Consider the following 22,312-nt stretch of genomic DNA (forward strand, 5'->3'; position numbering starts at 1 on the left):
CTCACCTTCCTGCCAAGAGACTGCCTTTCAGAGGTTGTTAATTGCACCAGGGAGTTGTGCTTATCTGAGGTCTTTGGAACCCACCGCATCCCTAGTTTGCGTACAATGGAGCTGATTTCCCTTGCGTCAGAGGTGTAGCTGTTTGGTTCAGGATGGAGTACAGCCTGCTGGGACCTGTCGTCTCCATGGGCCACACCTCCATACCTGAGATGGAGTGCAGCCACAAGACACACTGTAAAAGCACATAGCCCACCAGATGCAGCCATGAGAGGCTTAATCACCTTTCGGCGCTTTCAGTTCAGAGTAGAGTATGTTCAGCAAATGACAGCTGCTAGGACCTTGTGTGTGCCACTGTCTGAGAGCCTGAGCCAAAGGCCACTGAAGTCAGATGGTGTCTTTCCATTGTCTTCAATGAGCTTTCCACAGAAACATAGAAATTACTATACTGGGTCCGACCTCTAGTCCATCCTGTCCAGTATCCTGTCTCCGACAGTGGCCAGTACCAGATGCTTCAACAAAGGAGCCAGAAACCCCACAGGAGTCAAAGGTGGGGTAACTCATCCCCCGCCATGAAGATCTCATCCCAGCCCCTAATAGAGATTTGGGTGAGCGAGTGTCATTCAGGCTCCTCATGTGGGAGCAGAGCCCTTTGTAAGCTCAGACCACACTCCGCATTGGCAGCTGAATTACCTTCCCTTAAGAAACAGCGTTGGGTTCCCCACTCCTCCCTAACTTGCCAGCAGACTCTCACTGCCACCAACTCCCAACACAACCGTCCAGGCCAGGACCTGAGACCAACCCAGACAATCCTGGGAGGTTCTAAGTGCTACAGGTGAACTACGGTGTTCAGTGCTTAGCAGGATGGGTCTCAGAAAGCACGTGTGTACGTGGGGACAACCACCCTCTGAGCTCGGTACTTTAGAGAGAGAGAAGATATGCAGGTGTTTTCCTTTTCCTGGGTACAGGCCTTGTTACTGGTTACCTGAGCAGCCGCTCCGGGCCTGTGAACAAACACAACCCTCTGCCAAATGCCTCTTGCTCTTTAAATCCAGCATTTGGTTGTTTCCAGATGGCCATGCCCCACCTTGGACTTGTACACCAGCGAGAGCCTGGCTTGTGCCATGACACGAAAAGAAGGGTTTTAATCAGGAAAATTCAAAACCAAAACAAAGGCATGCCAGCCGCCCCCACACCACACATGCTCCACGCCGGCTCTGCAACGGCAAAGCCTCTTCTGGTATGTATGCAGAAGGCCAGCAGCCAGCACTCATGGTGTCTTGGCGATGGCAGGGGAGCAGATAACCTTTCCCCCATCACACCTGATAAAATGGCACAGAGCTTACACTGCACAAAGGCGGAACACGCCACATCAATTCTGCCTTGGAGAGAGAAAATAAAAAGAGGGCAATTTCTTGTGACTAGACAAAAGGAGATTGCAAACAGAGAGCCAGTGGGAAGCATTTAGAGAAGGGAACAAACCTTCCCTTTGGATCTTTCCCCATATTTATTAAAGTTGCTTTAGTCAGAATGAAGGAAACACCATCCACGGTCTTTAAGCATATACTGCTAAGAGAGCAGACCAGTGTCCCCTTCCCTCAGGGAAACAGAGAACTACCAGTTCCCGGCATGTGATCAGCAGGATACAGGAGCACAAAGAGTTAATCCTTCCTCAGGCTAACAACCCACAGTTGTTACCACATGCCTTTACAGATGGCAGAAAGAGATCAAAACGTGCACAGAGGATTCCACTCGGAACAGGGGATCCCAGGAAGGGACCGGATGAAGGAAGACGGCAGGGGAAGAGACAGCTGTTAGCAGAAGGCAAATCCCCAGAACGGCTCCAAGTGGGGAATGCAGGGGCGTGAGCAGCTGGGGGATTCCCCCAAGAAAAGATCACCATGGCCTTAGAATGGGGATGGAACAGCGCTAGCAGACGGGGAGGTGGGGTCTCCACAGAAGGGTTGGAGACACACACCCCCCGAGAGATTTGGGAAGTTCGGGGCTCGCCCCACTCTGAGGAGACACAATCAGGTTCCCCTTTCATCTGCAGTTGATAAGATTTAATGCAGAAAGTAGAGCAGAATACAAATCTCCTGCTACTGAAACAGACATAAGCCTGTGTGAACGGGCATGTCTAAGCCTCCTGGTGACCACCCTGTCTAGCAGAGTAAACCTCCCTTGAAGATGGTGCCTGAGCATTTCTTATCCCAAGCACATGAACAGCATGGGCCAAGTACTCCCCTGCAGGGGGTCAGTCGCCTGGCAGAGAGCCAGCGTGTCTTCCCCGAGTGAACAAACACGCAGCGAAGTGTCCAGCGAAGAACCTGCAGACAGGCACAAAGGTCTCCAGCTGGCGAGCCCCACTGCTATGCAGGAGCTGAGCTGGTTGGAAGACAGCGATTGCATTACACAGCAACGTCCCAGGTTCTGGCGTTTGTTTTCATTCTGCATTGGAATGAACACAAAACCCCTCACAAAAAAGGGAGCTGGGGCAGAAAGGGTGCCTGTCTCCCTCTATAGCCTAGTGATTAGAGCACTCACCTGGGATGTGGGAGACCAAGGTTCAAGCCCTTGCTCTGCCTGAGTTGGAGCCCAGTTTTTCATCCCAAATCAGGCCCTGCAAGTCTCCCACGTCCCAGGCACCCAGCGGTAGAGTCCCTCTCTCCTCTCCCTGATCCAAAAAACCTTTCGGATGACGTCACCACGGAAATGAGATGTCCCCGCTAAATGTGTCCGCTTCGACAGAACAATACTTTTCATTTTGGTGGAAACGTTCCTGCCGGCTCTATCTGGGAAACCCTGCGAAAAAGCAGACACTTACCAGTCTGTGAGCGAGTAAAAGGCATGATCCTGGGCATCCCCAGCTTCTACTGAGATCATGCAAGATGCTGAAGTCACTGGTGGTTCTGGGTGCTCAGCAGCTCCCAGGATCAGGCCCTCACCCCGGAGCTCAGCAAGCTGGGAACACAAACCCCAAAGTTGTGACTGAACATCCCCTCTTACCTGTTAACCCTGAATTCTTTATGATCACGAGTGGTTATACTATATTCACTTTAACGTGGAATTCTCTACCCTATAATTTGTGCCACAGCAACATGTCCCATTTTTCAGGTGAATTCAGTATCCATGACATACCTGCGGTGGCAATGCAGATGTACCAACAATGCCTTGCCAGGAGTGCTTGTAAAGGGTGAGATATTATTTGGCATCACCAGATGCTGCTATTACAGAGATTCTTATGAGTTCTGTTTAGCAGAAACTATAGGCCGTCAGCTCGTGGTAGAAATGCTTTGATGCAGTTCTTTTTGGATGCTGTTGCTTTATATAGAAGTAAAATTGCCTCAGTGCATCAATAATTCTGACCAAAATCATTTCCTCGGTGTGAAGCTGCTGCCTGCTAGATATACCCACCCAAACAAAACCATCACATGGAGTCGGATGTTACAAGGAGGCGAAGGGAGTTCAGTCTCCATTGGGTCATTCAGTTACGGGCCACTCTGCTGGGATTGCCAACAAGGTTTCTGGCCACTAGGAAGTGGACTCAGATCACCTAACTCAGTTCCTAGAGGCCCTGGGTTCTCAACCTTGGAACAGGTGTCAGAGATTGGTGGCTTCTCATCTTACTACGTGAGATCAGAATCCCAGTACAGAAACCTCCAGATGCTCCAACTTATCTGGGCTGCAGCTGAACCATGGACCTAGCACAGAAAACCTCAGTCTGTCCCTGAGCCAAATCACTCCCACATTCCTTTCAGGAACAAGTCATCCAGTTAAGGTTCTAAATGATAGGTTACGCAAAAGAGATCTCCAAGATTTGTGGGACAAACCCATACCGAGGAACACACTTATTCAGATTTACAATTGGCTAGATACAGAGTTCAGCTCTTTGCTGAAGGAATCGGCATTCTGACCCTAAAGTTTGTAATGAATCTCGAAAGAGCTTCAAAATGATCCAGAGCAGAATATGATCCTAAGTTTATGTCCCTAGATGTGCGTGTTCCTACAGTGTGAGATAAGTCAATAACCGGGTACAGTAGCAGTCAGAAGTCAGATATTAATTTAATTCTACCCCTGCCTGCCTGCCCAAATAGGCATTAATTCAACAGAGCAGGAGGGCTAGATAATTCATCATTTTTACTGGGATTTTTGCTTTCTCCATTTAAGGTGGAATCATTGCATCAAACAGCTAGTGTTCCCAACACTTGGAGGGCACCTGAGATGGAAGAAGGCTGAATCAAGACACTATGAGTGCAAAGCCTCTGGTAGACAACGGTGTTGAGAAGGAAGCTGAAAGTGACAAAAGCACAGAAGCTTAGATCCTGTACAAACATCATACCCCTACACATGGGGACCCTTATGGATAGCCCCACTCAGAAAGAACAAAGATACCCTCTGGTCTGCAACTTGGGTTAAGGTGGGGGAGAAAAGCCTATTTCATTCATCTTTAGGGGCACTGTTCCTTTAAAAAGCGAGGGACGGGGAATAAACAGATGCAGAATTAGGAGCTACCTTGAGTACAAGGAGTCCAATTCTATGGGCAGGGCTTTGCAAACCATTTTAAACTGTTTGATCTGGAGAGATGCCAACCACCCTCAGCTCCCATCCAAGTCAATGCTCAGCAACACACAGGATCAGGCCCTATACGCAAGAAGCTATATTATTTGCCTGGTCCTTGGATGCATGGTAACATCTATAAATATCCCCACACTCTGCCTGTGCTGGAGTGGATTGGGGCTTGGAAGGAAGAGGAATTCGGCCACCAGACCACCCAAGGCTCAGTCAACGCACATTACATCCCAACATCTGCCCCCATCTTTAAACACCTCCCCTATGATCCCGCGGCCCCTTGGTTTCTGCTCTTGGTGAGCACAAGAGGAAAGGGAGAGGAAAAGGACAGAGGAAAAAAAGCCTAGTGGACGAAAAAGTATTAGGGAACATGTTAAATTCAGAGAAACTCAGAATGACTGGAGAGCTGGTAGGCAGAGCTGAGGCACTCCGGGGTCTGTTCTCGAACAGCACAAGGTGAAAATGGTCAACCAAGAACTCCTCTGATGATCTTAAAATCACAAGTTCCTGGGCACAATTCTCCGTCTCCACGCCCATGTGCGTGCCTCCATTTCAAGAGTTCACGAGCAACCCACTAGGGAACCCTCGGCCTTTGAAATGCAGGCCAGGATGGTTAGTTACCTCAGACGCGTTGTATTGTTTCTGCTCACTGATTGGATGATGTGCCATCTGTAAAACACACGCACGGTACACAACCTCACATTAGAGACGAAGATCATGTCTGAAATTTGCTGGCAGTGAATATTCAAGCTTAGAAAAAATCATGCATTTTGGGTATTCGCACTAATGGAGCTTGTTTGCTAGAAGGTTTGTAGGCACCAAATATGAGCAGGGTCCTAAAGACTGATCAATTGAGATTCATTCGGTTCTGTATACAAATAAGTCATGGGAATTTTCCCCTTCCTTTTTTCTTAGTGCTCGGCCAAATTCACAGATGAGGGTCCAATCAAAATTTGCTAGCAAATCCGAACAGATGTGCAAGGACATTTTCCTCACCCCTTTAGCTGTAGCTAAAGACCAAATGCACATAGCAGTCTTTCAAAATAAAGTCGAGGCTCCCAGCAGCACTCCCACTGGGAAGGGAAAGCACTGGTCTGCCCTCTGTGTCACAGTGGGCCAGAAGACACTCCAGCCTACTTGGGTCACAGTCAGCTAGAAGTCTGCCCCTTCCAAGCCACAGTCATCCAAAAAATCCCTTCATCTCAATCTGATGGGACCTCTTCAGCCAGCTTCCTACGCCATAAACCCATGCTCCAGGGTAGGCTCCCAGTGAGGGGTGATTATAGTTCATGCATCATCCCATGAGTGGATCAGGGTCCTCTCCCTCAGGGGCAGTCCATACATTATATAATACATTAAGGGGGCAGAGGAGGTGTCATTAATTTTGCATTTGTTTCGGGGTTACAAAGTGCTACAAGGGAGGGGGCGGTGGATCTTGAGGGGCGGGGAAATCACCCAAAAAGTGTTACGTATTTATGGACCTTAAATCCCTGCTTTTAGGCAACAAGAGCAGGGACGACCCCTCTGGAGGTAGAGAGAGAATTCTGGGGGCCAGTAGATGCAGCTAAACATCGCTGCTAGAGCATTACCAGCCCAGGCTGAGTCATAAGAAAGGCCATTCCGGGTCAGACCAATGGTCCACTTAGCCCAGTATTCTGTCTCTGACAGCAACCACTGCTCTTCATTCAACACAGGGAATGAACAGGATGGGGCAATTTACTGAGTGAACCATCCCCTGTCGTCCAGTCCCAGCTTCTGGCAGTCAGAGGTTTAGGGACACCCGGAGCATGGGGCTCCATCCCTCACTACCTTGGCTAATAGCCATTGATGGACGTATCCTCGATGAACTTCTCTAATTGTTTTTTGAACCCAGTTATACTTTTGGCCTTCACCACATCCCCTGGCAAGGAGATCCACAAGTTGACTGTGTGCTGTGCGAAGAAGTACCTCCTTTTGTTTTAAACCTGCTGACTATTTTATGGGGTGACCCCTGGTTCTTGTGTTATGTGAAGGGGAAACAACACTTCCCTATTCATTTTCTCCACACCAGTCATGATTTTAAAGGCCTTTATCATATCCCCCACTTAGTCATCTCTTTTCCCAAGCTGAAAAGTCCCAGTCTTATTAATCTCTCCTTGTCTGGAAGCTGTTCCCTACCCCTAATCATTTTTGTTGCCCTTGTCTGCACTTTTTTCAATTCTAGTAGATCTTTTTTGAGGTGAGGCAACAGGACTGCATGCAGTATTTGAGGTGTGGGCGTACCAGGTATGTATATCGTGGTATTATGATATTTTCTGTCTTATTATCTATCCCTTACTAATGCTTCCTAACATTCCATTAGCTTTTTTGCACATTGAGCAGATGTTTTCAGAGAACTATCCACCATGACTCCAAGATCTCTTTCTGCTAATTTGGACCTCATCAGTTGGTATGGATAGTTGGGATTATTTCTTCCAATGTGGACTACTTTGCACTTATCAATACTGAATTTGATCTGCCATTGTGTCACCCAGTTCAGTGAGATCCCTTTATAACTTTTTGCTGTCGGCTTCGGACTTAACTGTCCTGATTAATTTTGTACAGTCTGCAAATTTTGCCACCTCACTGGTCACCCTTTTTCCAGATCCTCCATTGTGAAAACAGACAATTGATTCCTACCCTTTGTTTCCTTTCTTTTAACCAGTTACTGATCCATGGGAGGTAGGGTGACCAGACAGCAAATGTGAAAAATCGGGATGGGGTGGGGGGGTAACAGGAGCCTATATAAGAAAAAGACCCAAAAATCAGGACTGTCCCTATAAAATCAGGACATCTGGTCACCCTAATAGGAGGACCTTCCCCCTTATCCTGTGACTGCTTAGTTTGCTTAAGAGCCAGCCTTTGGTGATGGAGCTGGTCAAAGTCTTTCTGAAAGGCCAAGTGCCATAGTGACTGGATCACCCTGATCCACATGCTTGTTGACACTCTCAAAGAATTCCGAAGTGGGCAAAAAGCCAGCGCTGTGTGATCTTTAAAGATCTCCTGGCACCCCTCACAACAACAAGAGCAAACATTTTCACAGAGCAAATGGCTGGGCTGGTCAAAATGTATTCCTCAAAAAATTTTCCCCAGTGGAAAAGGGCTTTTTGACCCCAATGAAAATTTTCACAGGAAGTTCTCATTCTGGTCAAAAATTGCAAGGTTTTTTTGTCAAGAGACCAGAAACTGAAAAACAAATATTGTTAGGAAAAATGGAGGGGTGGGTGGGAAGGGTTTTTTGTTGTTCAAATCAAAAACACGTTGTTTTTTTTTAAAAAAGGTTTTAAAAAAAATGGAAACATTTTCAGTTTTTTTCATCCTGAAACCAAAACATTTTTGTGGGGAAAAACAAAACAAAAATAAATCTTTGAGATTTTCCGCGCACAATAACTGGCATTTTCCCAATCATCTCTAACAACCAAACCTGCCAAAGAACAGTTTAAATACAGCAGAACTTATAGACTGGTTTGGCCAATCAGCATAAAACATGGCTTTGAAACCTGTTCAGCTCCGTCTAAAAGAGCCAGCCAGACCATCCTGGGTCACAGGCGTGTTTAAGTTCTTGCTAAACATGGTGGTTTGTCCTGCGCAGAGCGGACGATAAGAGTGCTACTTTCAGTGGCTTGGCCAAATTCCAACTTGGTTAATTACAATCTGCCTCTCTCAGATCTCCCTGAAGTGTCATTTGGAGACTATTCTTCATTCTCACTCCTAAGGAAACCGCAAAAAACATGCCTATGGAGCAGCTGCTACATTTCTATGGAGAATGAGGAGAGCAGGCATGTGTATGTGTTTGGTTAGAAGCACACCCTTTCTCGCCCATCACTGAAATGTGACAGCTCTTCCGAATCACTACCACACACATATAGAAGAACCTTTTATAGTCAAGCTACTTTTCCTCCCCACTCCTCAAAAAACTTCTTTCTTGCAGAGAGCCATTGTGGGGCTTTGGATACGGGCTGGGGCCCTCTGGGCAGTACAACAATACAAATAATTCAATCATAAATAGGAAGTGCAATTTGTACATTGCAATGTGCTGGAACATTTCAGAACGTTCAGCTTACTTCACTCCCAGCAGAATGTCAGCAACAGCATTTGCCCTGTCTACAAGCCCCTGTAGCATGTGACTGGATTTAACAGAAACACACACACACACACACAATCTGCACAGTGCTAAGTGCTCTGGGACGAAAGTCTCTATGCAGATTCATCATTACAAGTATGGATGGGAGTGAGCACAAGAGGCATCTGTCTCCCTGACAGGGAACGCTCCAGGGCTGTGCAGCTAAGGCCCTGTCTACATTAGAGAGGTTGCACAGTGTAATAACTCCAGCGACGCAGAGGTCCTGCACGGATGTAAAGTAGGGCCCATGCCAGTAAGTTACATCAGTGCAAATTCCTTCCATGTCAACAGGACCAACAAGAGGCAGGAATAGGAGCAAGGGGTTCCGAGAATCAGGCAAGGGATCCCACTCCAGGAATTCCTCTTACTCTTTTCCAAAATTAAAACCAGGCCTCTGGAGATTCTGTCTTACTCACATCTTGTGGGAATCCTTGTTCCGGATTTCCTACAAGGAGGCAAGAAATGAAGCCAGACTGTCACCAACTGAAGAACAAAAAGAAAAGGAGTACTTGGGACACTACTACCTCCTTCAGCCTGGAGAAGCCACGAGCAATCCAGTACCCCCCAAAACAAGCCTGCAGCTGCTAACTCTCCCATCGAAATCTCAGACCATTAAGATGCCAGCCTGCAACATGGGACAGGTGAGAGCAACGTAACCATTAACTGCGTTTGAGTCAACTCTTTGTACATGCACTATTAAAAAAAAGAAAAAGAAAACTTCTGGAAGTCATTACAATTCCTCTGCTCCAGCCTCCCCTTTGGCAGACAATCCTCCCCCCTACCCCTGTTCGAAATGCCAGCCTGTGATTTTTAAATGAGAAAAAGCTGTACTGTACTCCAGCGCTTGGATAAACTCCTACACAAACTTCCAGATGTGACACAACGGCCTGGAAGAGGGAATACACAGAAGGATCGCCTTAAAAATATGCACACACGCACAAAAGGCAAACAACCCATGCTCGCGCGCTCGCGTCTCAGCCATGGAGTTGTGTCTGCACGATACAGAGATGAGGAGATACGTGTCGAGATGCAGTGCGTTAGTTAGATTAAGATCGCGCCTCTGCTGGCTTTGCTTGGGAGGCAGTAATCAGAGCTCTGTTGACTGCTGTGTAATACCACAGGAAGCAAATACCATTCCCCCCTCACCCCTTCCCCACCTTGAGGGTTTTCAAACACTGTGAGATGCCTCATGATTACTTGGCTGGTCCTCCCCTGGAGCAGCACTTTGAAAGAAGTTCCATCTTCTTTACTAGGGGTGGGTTGTCCATCTAACCCCCACCCACAGCACAATTCACGCAGAGGTACCCCACCCAATGATCAGCATGGGGTCTTGTTCCAGGAGTCTTGCTTGGGCAGACCTCTCCTGGCTCCAGAGTCTGACTTCATTTATGCTGACCTGGATCTAGAGAGACTTCACAGATTTCAGTGGCATTCCTCCATATTTACCCCGGTGTAACCCAGGGCAGAGTTGTCTCTCCTGGCCCTTTGCTGCAGTTTAGCTACCCAGCATGCCTTCCAACTAGACCCGGGTGATCAGATGTCCCGATTGTATAGAGACAGTCCCGATATTTGGGGCTTTGTCTCAGACAGGCGCCTATTACGCCCCACCCCCGTCCCAATTTTTCACACTTGCTGTCTGGTCACCCTACTTCCAACAAGTTACACCAGGGAGCTGTTGCTGGGGACAGACACCATCCTAGACAAGCTTCTCTCTTTGTGAATGGCCCACAGGTCTGGGTGTGGGGGGAGAGGGGGGAGAGTGGGAATGAGCAGATTACCTCTCCTCATGCAGCACAGACAGGGAGCTGCCCGTTGGCTTTACTGCAGAGTTTCATTTTGGAATGGGCCCTACAGACTTCATGGCTATGAGGTGCAGAAGGGAGTAAGGTGGGGCAGAGACAAGGATGGCTCTGCAGCACACTCCCTCCCCCCCCAGCACCAACCCCTTTGCTAGGAGGCCACAGAAGCTCCCTCCGCTCCTCCCCCTCCCCCCCCCCCAGCACCAACCCCTTTGCTAGGAGGCCACAGAATTGAAGCCTCCCTTTCAATTCCACATGGTCGGGGCTCTCTACCCAGCATAGTCCCCTAGGTAATGATACTCAAAACAGGACAAGAGAGGTTAACTTTACTTAGTCCCCTGGATAGGGAATAATAAGCAGGCCTGGCAGAGGCAACCATGGCCTCTTAGGGGATGGAGGTAGGATTTGGAGAGCGGAGGGAGTACCTAGAACCTCTAGGCCTGGTTCAGGGCCCCTTGTGCTAGGCATCGCAAAAACACAGAACAAAGGTAGTCCCTGGAGCCAAGAGCTTTCATGACCCCCACCTCACCATCTCTACTGTATTTATCCTCACAACCCCTCAGCCAGGTAGGACGGGGCTCTTATCTCCATTGCAGATGGGGAACTGAGGCACAGAGAGGCTAAGTGACTTGCCCAAGGTCACAAGCAAACTCTGGGGCAGAGATTTTGGGACCTGACACTACATCTCCCAAGTCCCAGGCTAGTGTCCTATCCACTGAACTGCCCCTCCTGCTCACCTTTCAGGGAACCGAAGCAGCATCAGGCATTGCTAGGAGAGGGTTAGAGGATAAAAGGAGGCACCAGGGTAGACTGGATTTTGGGCTAGGGTCAAGGAGGTGGTTGTTCTACACCCCACCAGCCTACCCTTTGCACCATCACACAGGATACTTCAATTGTAGGAAACTTTGGCCACTTTCCCTGTCTGCTCTTTTAAGCAAGGCAATTTAAGCACTGAACACAGAACAGGCTCAGCTCCTCATGGGAGTCTGGCTGCAGCACATATAAAAGCTGGGTTTTGGCTCAATGCCCTGACAGTTTAGGGCCCAGACCTGCAAGAGGCTGGACACCTGCAGCTGCAAAAACTTCCAGTGAGAACTGAGGGCCCTCGAGCACCTCACCAGGACAGAGCCTTTGCACGGCAACGTCTCCAAAGGAAAGGGTGCAGAGCGGTGTGGAACTGCCAGAGGGGAGACCCCCAGGCCAGGTCAAACTCGCCTGATTGCATTCAAAAGCCAAGGCTTGGGATAGCTTTGCCATGGCTCATGAACCTATTGGTGAATCTGGGCTGGGTTACGGCGGCACCTGCAAGAGTCTGTGGTGTTCCATCTGGTTTTAAAACCCCAAACCCCGGCAGAACTCTGATTTTCCATCTAGGTTTGAGGCGCTATAAATGGCTCAGAACCAAAAACAGCAAAGCCAAACACCACCCTTGAATCTTGGGGGTGGGGGAATTTCAACACTTAGATCTGGGTTCAGATGTAGCCAATGGCGCCCCCATTTTTACAGCAAGCAATTACCAGGAGAAAAGAGACTGCAATGACCAGGAGCCACCACAAGCAGGACTCAAAACATTTCCCTTCTGTGCAAGCCGATTCACAGGACACACTACCACGTGTTTGCATCCTATTTATTGGGAAGGGATGGGGGAGCTGTTAACAAGTTACAGTGCCTAGCCCAGAACTGGCACCTTCTCCACCCTCAGGCAGTTAAGGAAATACACTTTCCTTGTCTTCTTACTTCTATGCACATGAGCTTCATTTTCCAGACAGACGCTATCTGGACAGGGTGAGGAGAGACTGAGAATTTGCCATCACAAGGGCCCAGGGTCCCCTTCAGATATGCTCGGTATTATTTTCCTGTGCAGAGCTCTTTCAACACAAAGCAGTTTCCATTCTCCTTATTCGCTCCATGCCTGCTCTTCAGACACTCCACAGCTCTTGGAAAACATCCTAATTCTCTGGCTCTGATCAGCAGAGCAGCCTTGTTTAGCCCCTGTGACTGGCTCTTGTCCTTCCAAGCCTGCATGGTAGATTCAATTTCACTTAAAAATAAAAGTTAAGTAACCAGGCTTTTCTCCCCTTTTTGTGTGTGACAAATACACTTCTCTGTGGTGAACTCGCTGTTAGAGAAGGCCCCTTAATGCAACACACAAGCCCTAGTTTCTGTACTGGAGGCTTTTCTTAACTTTTTTAATGTCAGCTGTAGGTCAAAAGTTCCTGTACAGTACTTTGATTATAAGCCTGTATGAAACACAAACATTTGGCCTTCTCCTGCCTTTAAACAGACATTCCTCACCCAGAACAGAGTGGATCCTTTTATCACAGTGACAAGGTCAGGCCTCAGTAGCACCTTCTCATATACAGACAATCAGACAGATGCCTCCAGTATGTCACTCATGCTCCAAAGCACTCTGCCTTTCCCTCCCTTAAGCTTAGGAAGTGCCCGTGTATCTTACCCTCATCCCAATGCCACACACAGCTGATTTCTCCTATGCTTGCTGCAGGGGCCCTGCATCACCCCAAAACCCCCTCCCATGTCACACAGAGTCTCCTTGCCAGGATTTGACACAGCAAAGACACACTCATGGAATCCCAAAACTCCAGTGAGAAGCACCTCTCTCCCTCTGACCTCACGTGGATGCAAGGATCTCAGTAAAGGGAGCTGCACTCATCTTTGATGCAGGCTCAGTTGGGGACACACAATTTGGCAGCAGGTTCTGCTGTACAGAAGAAGTGCCAGATTCTGTCATCATTGAGTAATGCCTGACTCCTTTCGAAATCCATGCTGGTCCTTGCAGGGTCAGCTACAACACAGCACAAGTAAGGCTGGCAGAATTTGGCCCTCTGAATTTGGATACTTTAAAGTACAGAGAAGTAGGGGACTTAAATAGATTTGGAATCGAGACACCAGATCCAAACATGCCCAAGCTTTGGGTTGTGAGATCTGGATCGGTCCAGACCTTTCTAAATTTGAGAGAGGAAAAAGTTTCCTCCCCCAACCCAGATATAACAACTTTGCTCTGAGAAACCAAATATAAGCCCTTATGGCCCAGGAGGCGAATGGCTTCAGACTGAAACACTACAGAGAACCCTGCGGAATCATTCTGACGTGGAACTTTGCATTGCTGCAGGATGAGTGCTAAACACTCAGCCGATCTACTAGTTCCCTGCTCCTTCCCCTGCCCCAAATCCCCCTCATCACCTCGAATATCAAGGTCATGTAAACAGCTTGGAGAGATAGGCCAACATCTTTTGGATTAGTGGTACTTCAGCCTTGTGTGCAATCGCAGGCCATGCCAGCAAAGGAAGCTTTGTTAATTCAAGCTCTCTCCCTAGGGAGAGAGGAGAAGCCAAGAGCACAGGACCAGAATCGGCAGTACACAGTGATACCCCCAGTAAATGGCAAGATTTATCAGCTAGATAAGTGCACCGCAAACCCCACATTGAAATACAGGCCCTGCCAAGTCAGGACTCGGTACCTTTCCACAACCTGTCCTCATCTGACAAGTACCAGGACTGAATTAATTGAATTAATAAAAAGGGCACTTGGGAATTGAAGAAATAGGAAGGGAGCAGACACAATTAAACAAGAGTCCAGCCTTTTGAACTTGCATATTCAGTGACTGCCAAAAGGTAAAACAAAGATAAAATACTGAACCACGCTAACGAAGCTCAGCCCTCCCCTGTCAAAAGCACTGTGGATCGGAGAGGATTTTGCCAGCCATGTGACCCAAACCATTGTCACTCTATCAAGAACAGCTGGTGGCAACAAAGAATTTGGCCAGATGTGATCTGGTTTTCTGATGATCTGTTTTTACCATGGGGCCTCGGTTCTTAAAGATTACAGAGTGATAAGTCACTTTTCTGAACAACCGAGCTAAAGGAGTAGAAAAGATGTCAACAGGCAGACAGCTAAACTCCCAACACTCCAGCAGCAACCAACCAACCATAAAAGCAAAATAGAAGCAAGCTTGTTTAATAACATCTAAAATGTATTGACCCTCAGCAAGTAATCAGACTCAGCCAGTACTCCAGGGTGAAGAAAATATCCCTCTCACTCACTGTTTAGCAGGTTGAGTCACATTTTCAACTCCCTGCTTTCTGGGTCAGCAACACTGAAAACATATTTAGAAAGAAAAGAAAAACCAAAAAACACACCAGAGGGCCACAGCACTGCTACCCAGTGAGGGCCTATGGCTCCAAGCCCTCTTGTTTTTTCTCTCAGTATTGAATAGAGAACAGGTAACCATCAGTGGAAATTCCAGCTTCCCAAGCTGCGATTAGTGGCTGAGCTCCCTTTGAACTGGTGCCTGCAGGTGCTTGGGGGGAGATTTTTATTTTTTTTTTGAACAACACTCATTTTCCAAGGACAAAAGTTAACCTCTTTGCACCGGCAGACTTGTGTACTGAGATGCTTTTCAGGTTGAAATAGGCACCTCATATGAGCAAGAGAGGCGGGGAGGATAAAAAGGAATCCACTGAAAACACCTGCACATTTTTGAGATGCCACCTGTCTCAAAATGATCATTAAAAGAGGCTAGAAAACACAGTGAGATCAGCAATTGTAAATAATAATATTCATAATGGTAGATAATAAGACCATTCTGTTTGGCAGGCTGACATTAGCAAATATTTCCTTCCCAAAGAGAATGCTTTAGCAAGTTTCAAGATTTCCTAAGATGCTTAAATAAGTGCAGCTTTGAACTGCTCAGCGAGTGTGAATGAGATTTAGGGAACCCGCTGGAAAGTGCTCATGTGATTGGGACCTGAAACCTCCTTTTTCCTCCTAGGGGCTACTCTAAGAATGAGGCAGACTGTTTACCAGATAAATGATCCTCATCACAAAAGTAAAACTGCAGTCAAGACTACAGAAGAGCCCACTTTTCTCGGACACACCAGATTTAACCCTGATTTAACCCCTCACTGATTAGCCCGAAATTGGGGAGGGCTAAGGGGAACCAGACCACAGATGTTAATCACCTAGTCCCTCCCCTTATGAATCCACCCTCTACGCTACAGCCTCAGGTATTGGGCATGTGTGCAACTTGACTAGCTCTCTCGCTAGACGATCTGAATGGATTTAATAACTTCCTCCTGTTTACTCAGGAAGATGCTGTCTTTTATGTACACGACCCTGCTGGCAGTCAGACAGCTCTGATTAAATTGAGTTTGTGTTTTTATTATTTATTTTAAAATACATGTAATGAGTTTGGAGGCGGTAAAGCGTCTGTAATGCTACAAAGAAAAGCGTTGATTGCAGCTCTGACACCAGGGAGGGTTTTTAAAAAGGGGCTAAGAAAGAAAGATCCCTAGCTAACAGTGCTATTTTCCCTCCTCTTAGAGGATTAGACTTGACCAAAACAACACAGCTCTCCCGCAGTCCTGGACCAGGAAGAGGGAATGCAAGCAAGCAGGTAGCTGATATGAATCATGGCTCACTCTGGTGACCTCTAATTTCTTCCACTAGACCCTGAATAGTCTCTGATTTTTAGCGGAGTGCTGCAATCTATGATTCCCCAGGGCCCAATTCTGTGTTCTTTCTAAACCCCACACTCAAACGACTCCTTAATGGTCTTTTACATCCAGCACAAGAGAAAAGAAAGCAGCTTTTAGAAGAAACAGGCCCATCCCCAGATCCCCTTAAAGTCAATGGAGAAATCTCCCATTGGCTTCAATGGGCTTTGGACCAGGTCCTTTGAGCGCCCAGTCTTCATTTCCAATAGTGATTGAAAGGGGGATGGGTGAATCATCATGTAGCCCTTCAATAAATGAACAGAGACGAGTGGGAAAAACTTGTAAATCCCATGGAAGGCTCCTGGAGCATTGCAGTAAAGCAGCCGCCCCTAAATTAAATACGAGGTTCTGTAATTACACTACAGCTAACGCACCTGGAGAAGAGCATAAGTGATTGATTTAGAAGGATGGGTTCCTCCCTGAGTAGTCAGCACAACCATCATCTCCGACTGTCTGGAGGCTGCAGAAAGCACCACCACTCAGGATTGCATGAAAAGGGAAGGTGGTTTTTTTGGTTTGTTTGGGTTTTTTTTGCCACCACCTGCCTTGCACAAGCTAAATTATTTAAGAACACCATAGCCAGGCTCAAAATCTACAGTAAGGAACCTTCCCCTCCCCACTCCCCGCTTTATTTTCCTTTCCTGTCCCTAGTTAGCATGTCTTAGCCATGCCAGATCTAACATTTCAGTAACCTGCCCCCCTCTTTAAAGGCTTGATTCATTTTTTTTAAATGTAACTATGGCATAGAAAACAGGATGAGTGAGAAATGAGCTGCCAGGAGCACAGATTTGCAAGAGAGAGGCTCCTTCTGTGGTTCTTTTTGTCATGCAAATGTTGTAATTATGCATTTAAAGTATAAACCACTCTCCCATCACTGTAGTAGATGGAGCGGTCTGCGCTTTCCTAGAGTCTCCTATCTAATCTGCACACAGGAGCGCTTTAATAAACACCCAGTATTTCTCCCTTTCCTTTGTTCTTTTAAACAGATGTCTGGTCGCTGAGAGAGAGAGGAAGATCCTATCTACTGCTTTCCTCCCCCCAGTTTAATTAGGGGTGAAGGTGTCTGAAATCTGGCCATGTTTGTACAATAGATATGGGGTTAGGGTCCATTGTGGTGTCTAAGCAGCTGCTGGGCTGAAAAGGGTGGGGGGAGGGAAATCCCAGGCTGGGTTAACAATAAATGCAGGCATACATCCAGGTAAACATCTCTCTTAGGGGCGATCTCTCAGTGGCTTTGGAATATGGGCCTAGCAAAGGAAGCGCTAGCCAGGGAGCCTGATCCAAAGCCCACTGAACCCAGTGGGAGTCTTTCCATTGACTACAATGGGTCATGCACCTAGAGGGGCTGGGGGGAAAAAAGAGGCTAAAGAATAGATTCCCCCACCCTAGACACAACCCCCTTCGCCTCATCAGGGCCTCCGAGTGGAACTTGCACCAACGCCTAGTGTGGAGGGGTCTTTTGTATCAGGGCCGTCCAGAATTATCCATGTTCACTTTCCTTTCACCTCCTCAACTAAAAGACGGGAGGGGGAGCGGGGTGAGTGCAACTCCATCTCACAGACAGACCTGCTCTGCTGGTCTCTCCAGAGCGTTACATATTGTTTCCATTCTCTCTAGTACTTTTCTGGAATCCCATGTTATGACTTCAACCCCGGAGAAATCCCTGCCTACCAAGGGAGGAAACATTGAGAAACCCCTTCAATAGATTCTGGAAAAACTTCCAAGAAATGAATTGGAGACAGACAAATGAAACCGAGGGAGCTGGGCGGCAGGCTCACACACGTCCACCCTCCAGCCCCCTCCTCCTCCAGGGGAGGAAAAGCTGCAAACTTTGGGAAGGAACGCGGGGAGAGTCTCCTCGGAGCCGGAGTCCTTAGCGAAGCAACTAGCAACTCCAGTGACTTGTTTTCGTCAATATTTCTGCCTTTGTTTTATCAATATTTGTGTCGCATCTCTGCTTTCTCCCCCCTCCAAGTTCCTCCTCCCCTCAACCCGGAGTCCCCAGGTAATTTTACAAAATTCACCAAGTCCAGGCTCTTTTTCAAACAAGCCCCCCCACACACACACACACACACACCCTCCCAGCCCTTTCAGCATCTGGAGAGCTTCCAGCTCTGCAACTGCTGGTGTCCAAGGGTGCTCCCTGGACCTATAAACCTTGGCCCTGCAAAGCCGCCTTCATGGAGATAACTTCTTGGGATGGTGGCAAAGAGGTCCAGGGAGCTCTCTAATCTGGAAGCCCCGTGGAAGGGAGGCAGGGTTGGAGAGGGGTGCCCAGGCTTACCTTGGCAGTTCCATCTGCCAGCTTGCAAAGGATATGGGTTGCACACCACCCGGAGGCACCAGCTCCTGGGTCTGCTCTCCTGGCTCAGGTAAAAGAAGACGACCGGGGCCAGAGCCGGGTAGGGGAGCCCCTCCACCTCCGAGTCCCCACTTCCTGCGTCCTTGTCCCCTGGACCCGAGCGACCTCCATTCCCGGACAGGTCATTAAGGCGGATGAAAGTCTTGGATTTGCCCGGCTCTGGGTCCTGCTCCTCGGCTGCTCTCGGTCCATCTTCGTCCATCCTCCGGCCAGCAGACCCGGGTCCGAACCGGGAGAAGGAAGAATGTGCCCGGGGACGGAAGGGGTTATTAGCGGGTCAGGGACCTACAGGGGACAGCCATGCCGGCTGGGATCAGGGGACTGCAGGGGGAGGGATAAGGTTCTGGCTCGGTTCGGTGGTTCTGACTCAGGGAAGCTTCAGACCCAAGGCTGCATCCTCTTTCCCCAGGTGGGCGGCTGGATGAGCGCAGGTCCCCCCTTTGCAGGCATTTGGAGCCGGATCGGAGCCGAGCCGGGACCTGGCTGGCCCGGTTCTCCTTCCCCCTCCTCCGGTGCCGGTGGCTCCTCCTCACTTTGCTCTCCTCTGCCTGCCTCCGGGATCCCGCTCCAGCCCGGGCGGAGGGACCGGCTCAGCCCCTGCAGCGGAGATGGAATCCTTTCCCCCGGCTCCCCTCCCAACTCCAGCGCGCACCAGCCGCGCAGGGGCTGCTCCCAGTCCAGCCTGGGCTGCGTTTAGCGGGTCCGCATCTGTCCCTCCAGCCTGCACATCTGGCCGTGCCAATGGCAGGGCAGGTCCTGGAGGGCGAGAGTCGGGGGACCCCCCCTGGGGCAAGGAGGGGGCTTGGGGTCCAGGAGCCTCCTCTGGGGGCTGGGCTCCTCCTGCCCTGCAAGGGTTATCTGGGGGTCGGGGGGGGGAGCGGCGGGGGGAGCCCGGGGAGGATGCTCCTCCTTAGCGCTGCCTCTCGGACAGCAGAGCGAGCGAGAAGCTGAGAGCTCCGCGCGCCTCACAGCTGGATCCCTCACTCCAACTTCCAGCCCGGGCACCGCCTCCCCAGAGCCACCGTGGCAGCCAATCTGGGCTCGCCTCTGGCCCCTCGGAGCTTCCCCATTGGCTCCGGGAGGTGGCAATTAAGGGATGCAACGGCGGGGCCACAGCTGGAATCTGAGACAGTTACTAGCGCGCTGGGCACCCCTTCCACCCCAGCCCCGGCGCAGGGGCAGCCAATGGGGCTGGAGGACGGGGCGAACCCCTCTTCGGATTGGCTGGCTGCCTGCCTCTGGGACTCCGAGCCTGAATTGCACGGGGAGAGCGCGAGCTCCGGCGAGTTAGCAGAGCTAGGGAGGTACTGGGGCGGGGGGGGGGCGGCTGCACTTGGATCCCCGCGCCGGTTTGGGCGGGGGTTCTGAGCGAGCCTGGGCCGGCCCATCACACACAGGGACCCTCCCCGGCCCGGGCAGCGAGCAGAGGGGCCGGCGGCGCGAAGCTCCCAGAGCCCCTTGGGGAGGGAGGGGCGCTGGACTGGGGGTGCGCTGGGAGGAAGGCGAGGTTCTGCAGCGCCCCAGCTGCATGCTGGAGGTGGGGCCCCGTGCAAGGGAGCGGGCAAGCAGTGCACCCCTCGGGGCTTGGCGCACCCAAGAGGGGCTTGGGCGGATCTGTGTGTCGGGGGGCAGAGCCTTTGGGGAGAGGCGCGGAGCGCCCGGCAGCCCGGAGCAAGCTGAGAGGCGCTGACCGGGAAAGGAGGGCAGAGGTTAAGAGAGCGGAGAGACCGAGGGTCCGGTTTGCCATCGACTTCAGCGATGGCTGGGTGGGGCGGACGCTGCCCAGCCCCAGCACCTGCCTGGAGCCGGCTGGGCTGGGGCCAGGCAGCGCTCGCTCTCCCTGCGCTGCCAGAGGAGGAGGCTGCGCAGAAGGGGGAAGCCGAGGGTGCAGTCGTCTTTAGCGAGCTCCCCCGCCCCCGGGGCGCGCGGTCCCCGGGCTCTCTAGAGTTCGCGAGAGCAGCTTTGGGCTCTGATGAGCTTTACCACAGACTCCACCACATCTGGGCAGAGACCCCGAGCTGGCTCCGCTCTGACTCTAGGATCCGCCTTGCGCTAGGGTCGGTTCTGTTTCTCCCCTGTACCGTCTCCTACTCGCCCCCGAGGGCGAAGGAGACACTGCTTTGGCGGGGGCTGCCCCAGCGCACCCCGGGGCGCCCGCTTCGGCGCACCGCCCCCGCCCAGGTGCTGCTGCCCGGTGCGCTCCCCTGCGTGCTCACGGGCGCCCTACCGAGCCCGTTCCTGCAAACACGTCCTGCCACACGCCACGGAGGAGGTACCAGATTTCCTTCCCGGCAGTGGCTCCTTGTGCAGACTCAGGGCAGCCCTGGGCAGGAGCTGACACTGACTCGACTCGGGGAAGCGAGGCGTCAAGGGGAGAGTTCCAGGGTGACAGACCCCCAGGTAGTGCAAGGGAAGAGGGAGGCATATGTCCTGAGCAGGCGGCGCAGCTGGGAGGAGAGGAGGGGGGCTGTATCAGAGGTGAAGCGGGACTGTGGCCTGAGACCAGAAAGTGGCGTGGAGGAGCGTCTGCAAAGGAGCGAGGTCAAGCTCTAGGGGCGCCCTTCCTCTGCCAAAACCAGGGCGGAGCTCTCGTCACTCCCCTGATTTGGGTAAGCCCGGCTATCCCTGCAGGTCCCCCTCCGCCCCGGCTGGTGCGGTGAGAGCTCCCCCTGCTGGCTCGCTGTGCTTTCACCACTCAGGAGGGCTCTACAGAGAAGCCATGGTGTGTGGGGGGAGGAAATGGTTATGGGAGCAGAGGGGTGGGCGGGGAGGAAATGCCACTTGGAGAGACAGAGACAGAGAGACAGCTGGGCTGGGGAAAGCAGGATAAGCACAAGCCCGAGCAAAGCAGGCTCCATGGCAGGTAACTGGCAGGTGAGGCGGCTGGGATCTTTCTGATGTCTGGATGCACAGGCAAGAAGCAGGGCCAAGGAAGTAGGGGATTAGGTCTCTCTGCCCCAGAAGGGATGTAACAGCCAGGGTTTAAGTGGGACATAATGAGGATGCAATGCTGAGGGACATGTGATGTTGGGAGGAGAGCAGTTATGGGAGTCTGCCAAGGGACAGGTCGTGGATGAGCGTCTGGGAACTGGACTGCTCTGGCTTGAGAGGTAACAGGAGAACCCGGGTAGCGCTGTACAGTAAACTAATGGGAAGGGGGAGCAGCTCAGGATACTAGTACTGATTTGCACTCCAGTAGTGCCAAGATGGGGCCCCCTGCAGTACAGTCACAGAGTAAGAGACAGTACCTGCCCCAAGGAGCTTACAGTCAAAGCAGACCAGTCAAGGGGTGGGAAACCAATGACTTTCCCAGGGGTACACTGCAAGTCTCTGATAGAGCAGGGAATAGAAGCCAGGCCTTCCAATTCCTACCCCACTTCCCTAGCCATTAGGTTCTCTTATCTCTCCCATAGGTCTGCTGAAAGAAAACTGAAGTAATGGAAGCTTCTAACTCCCCAGACAGGGCTGGCTGCCAGGCACTCTGTGGCAAAGAGAACTAGGACAAACCATGATGTATTGCACCCCAAAGTAGTGATGCCTTCAAACACTCCCCTTTAAACAGCTACCCGAGTGTACCTGCAAAGCTGCAGACCAGGTTGAGTGAGGGTCCCCTTTTAAAATTTGCTCCTGGAGGCTTTTAATTGTTGCGTCCCCTCACCCCATCCCTTCATCCAGTCTAGGCCCGTTGGTTCTTTTTTTAATATCCCAGAGTCCTTTCCCCCTCCTCATGTCACATTATCCTTGCCTTCATCATTGGAAGGGCTGGTTGCAGCCCCTTATAGAGCCTGCCAGCGGCATGCCCTCAGCAAGCCAGAAGCCACCACTAGAGAGCAACAGGCAGAAGTTCTCCCTGACCCAGCACCCCTCTTTGTTCTCTGAAGCCTGCTGGCCTGGGAGCAAGCTTGATCTTGGATTCAGAGCTTGTGCTGTC

The 22,312-nt window shown here is 50.6% G+C and overlaps 1 protein-coding gene across 1 annotated transcript in view; it reads right to left on the reverse strand.

Annotated features, from left to right (window-relative positions):
* The window catches only part of CACNA1G (calcium voltage-gated channel subunit alpha1 G), a 282,700-nt gene extending 264,083 nt beyond the window's left edge, over nt 1–18,617 (reverse strand). Inside the window, exon 1 of the mRNA XM_073310526.1 lies at nt 18,339–18,617. Coding sequence (XP_073166627.1) covers nt 18,339–18,583 — 245 coding nt within the window. The 5' untranslated portion in view covers nt 18,584–18,617. The remainder of the gene's footprint in view (nt 1–18,338) is intronic.
* Nucleotides 18,618–22,312: the final 3,695 nt, after the last annotated feature.

Source organism: Lepidochelys kempii, chromosome 14 (genome assembly GCF_965140265.1).
Source record: "Lepidochelys kempii isolate rLepKem1 chromosome 14, rLepKem1.hap2, whole genome shotgun sequence".
In the NCBI taxonomy this organism is placed as follows: domain Eukaryota; kingdom Metazoa; phylum Chordata; order Testudines; family Cheloniidae; genus Lepidochelys; species Lepidochelys kempii.